The 2,900-nt window shown below is 26.1% G+C and overlaps 1 protein-coding gene across 1 annotated transcript; it reads right to left on the reverse strand.

Annotated features, from left to right (window-relative positions):
- On the reverse strand, positions 1-964 carry LOC107878451 (cytochrome P450 CYP72A219-like; the record flags this gene model as incomplete). Its single annotated transcript, XM_047415433.1, is given in 2 exon segments — positions 1-118; positions 590-964. Coding segments are annotated over 2 exon segments (398 nt in total), but the record flags the coding sequence as incomplete, so codon positions are not given.
- Between the last annotated feature and the right edge of the window lie 1,936 nt (positions 965-2,900).

Below are 2,900 nucleotides of genomic sequence, written 5' to 3' on the forward strand. Positions count from 1 at the left end.
AAGGGAGTTGATTTGGGCTTTTGGTAAAGAGCATGTTTGTTAAACACGTCTCTTATTACCTCAGGGTCCCATACTAATACCATAGGCTTTGGCCCAAGCCATATAAAACAGTTTTTACCTGTAAAATTTTGTAAATCCAAAGTTGAGAAGATGACATAAATGATCTCTTATGGTTGATGGTAGGTTCAGATAAGCCAGTAAGTAAATACAAAACAGTTTTACTCATTTAATTTTGTCAAAAGTTAATATTGGTAATTGCACTATAAAAAAAATGTTAGCAATGGATAACTTTGTCACTAAATAGTAAATAAATAGTAAATACAAGCCGCTAATATTATTTAACGATAGATTATTATCAATAAATCATGTTAGCTTCAAGTTATTTCTTGACATATTAGCGACAACTTTCTTAGCTAATTCCCACCTAGCGACGAATTTTTAATGTATCCGTCCACTCTTAATTAAGAGTCCTAATTCAAATCTTAGGAATGGAATTATGTGAGTGAGGTTTTCCACTAGTATTTTAAATTAGTCGGGCTAAAAAACAGGCACAGAACACCATTAGGTGCTAAACAAAACGAAAACTTACCATGTTTCTTGATTGCTGCAACAAAATAAGGAAGAATTCTGGGAGATATATCATCATCAGAGACATTCAATGGTTTGGATTTAGCATCTTCAAAGCTTTTGGACAACCCTTTGAGGTCTCCAAAAATTAATTTGTAAGAGTTCCCTTTGAGACCTTGTTTTCTTAGGCACTTGTCTAGTTTCCTTGACCTAAACCATGCCCAATCCAACAACCTCCATGCATATATTGCTAAAATTATTGCAAACAAAAATGAGACTAAGTAGGAAGCAACAATTTCCATACCTTAACTCATTTCATCTATGGAAATATATAATTAATGTGTTATATATACTAGTGTTTGAAGTTGATAAGAGGGAAATTGAAAGTGATATACTTCCTCCGTCCAAAAAATAATTGTCATACTAGCTTATTTCACATCCAATAAGAAAAATAATAAATAAAAAATATAGTTTACTATGTTATTCTTAGTATTTGTTAGACGATGTTTCTTGATATTTGAGCACTATTAAGAAGTAGTTTTTAAATACTTCATTCTTTTTAATTTATTTGTCTGATTTTGACTTGATGCACAGTTTAAGAAAGTAAAAACTAATTTTTAGATTTTTTGTTCTTAAATTAAAAATATGTAAAAAGTTCCAAACTATTAATGTTGTGATCTTAAACATGGCAGGTGGAAGATAAAGAGTTTCCAAAATAAGAAAAATACATTTTTTTAAACAGACTAAAAATGAAAATAAGACAAACAAATTAAAACGAATGAAGTACAAGAATATTGAAAACACTTACTCCCTTCATTTCGTTTTAGTTGGTCTTCTTTTTTAAAATATGTGTTTCAATTTAGTTGTTTCTTTGATAAAATCAAGAGGATTTTATTATATTCTTTTAATATTATCCTTATTATTAAATCCTAAACAAAGTGTATATACTTAATTTTATCATTTTAAAGTATAATTAATAAGGTTAATTTGATAAAATAAATTCATAATAAATATTTTTTTAAAGGGTATCAAATCTATAAGGGTCAATTAATATGAAACTGAAAGAGATATTATTTTTTCTCTTGGACTTCTCAAACGACAATTATTGTAAGATAATTCTCTGTTTAAAAGCGACACTTATTCCGCAACAAAAGGAGGCAAGATGAAGTGTAACCCTTTAACTAGTCAATTGGATATGACAAGAACGCTCTTGTACCACAATTAACTTACTTCCTCCAATTTCATATTAGTTGATCTCTATTTACTTGATACACTCATTAAAAAAATCTTAATTAAAAATTTATTTTATCAAATTAATATTATTAATTATACTTTAAAATTATAAATTTAAATAAATACATTTTATTTAGTTATTTAATATTAAAAATACTATTAAAAGAATATAATAAAAAAAAATTTTGGTCTCATCAAATAAATAACTAAATTAAAATAAATATTTTTAAAAAAATAATCAACTAAAACGAGATAAAGGGAGTATATATTTTTCCTTTTTGACAAGAAATAAAGACGGACATGCACAGATCCTGTGACTAAGACACCCTTCTAGAAAGAGCATCTGTCAGTTGGCTAGGTACATATATATGTAAATAATATTTTAAAAATATTTATGTATATATAATAACCCAATCATTAAAAATTTATCTGTATTGAATATTTATATCGACTTGTGTTAATTATTATGGTTAACAAGTTTAATAAAGTAGAATGGTTAACAAGTTTAATAAAGTAGAATACTTGTATGCCCCCACTCCCCTACTTTAATTTGTGTGAATCAATTGATTGAGCAAGAAGTTTAACGGACTAAAAGGGACAAAATGATAAGTTTAAGCTAAAATATTTTTAAATTCAAAAGTGATCGTTCCTTTCTAAATAGATTAAAAATGAAATTCAGCCACTTAAATTAAAACGAAAGATATAACACTCACAATAATGAAGTAAAAGAAATTTATATACAAATAACATAGCTAACATATAGGGAAAAGAACATTCTATAACACTTTTTAAAATAAATAGATCAAGTTGAAAAACTTTTCAAAAAGTGATCAGTCGGATATACTATTTTCGTTTTATAATCATTTCCTAATTTGGGTCATTTTAACCTACGTAGTCCATATACAATACTGATACAATCTATATACAATACTGATACAATCTATATTCAACTTGAGCAATCCGACCCTTTTAAAAATATTTTAATTTTTTTTGCTGTACATTTTTTAACAGATCAAATATTCTATTTTTTTAATTGCTTAGAAATAATAATTAAATTATATAAAAACGATATAATTGTTAAATAGAATATATATCTATAT

Source organism: Capsicum annuum, chromosome 7 (genome assembly GCF_002878395.1).
Source record: "Capsicum annuum cultivar UCD-10X-F1 chromosome 7, UCD10Xv1.1, whole genome shotgun sequence".
Taxonomy (NCBI): Eukaryota; Viridiplantae; Streptophyta; class Magnoliopsida; order Solanales; family Solanaceae; genus Capsicum; species Capsicum annuum.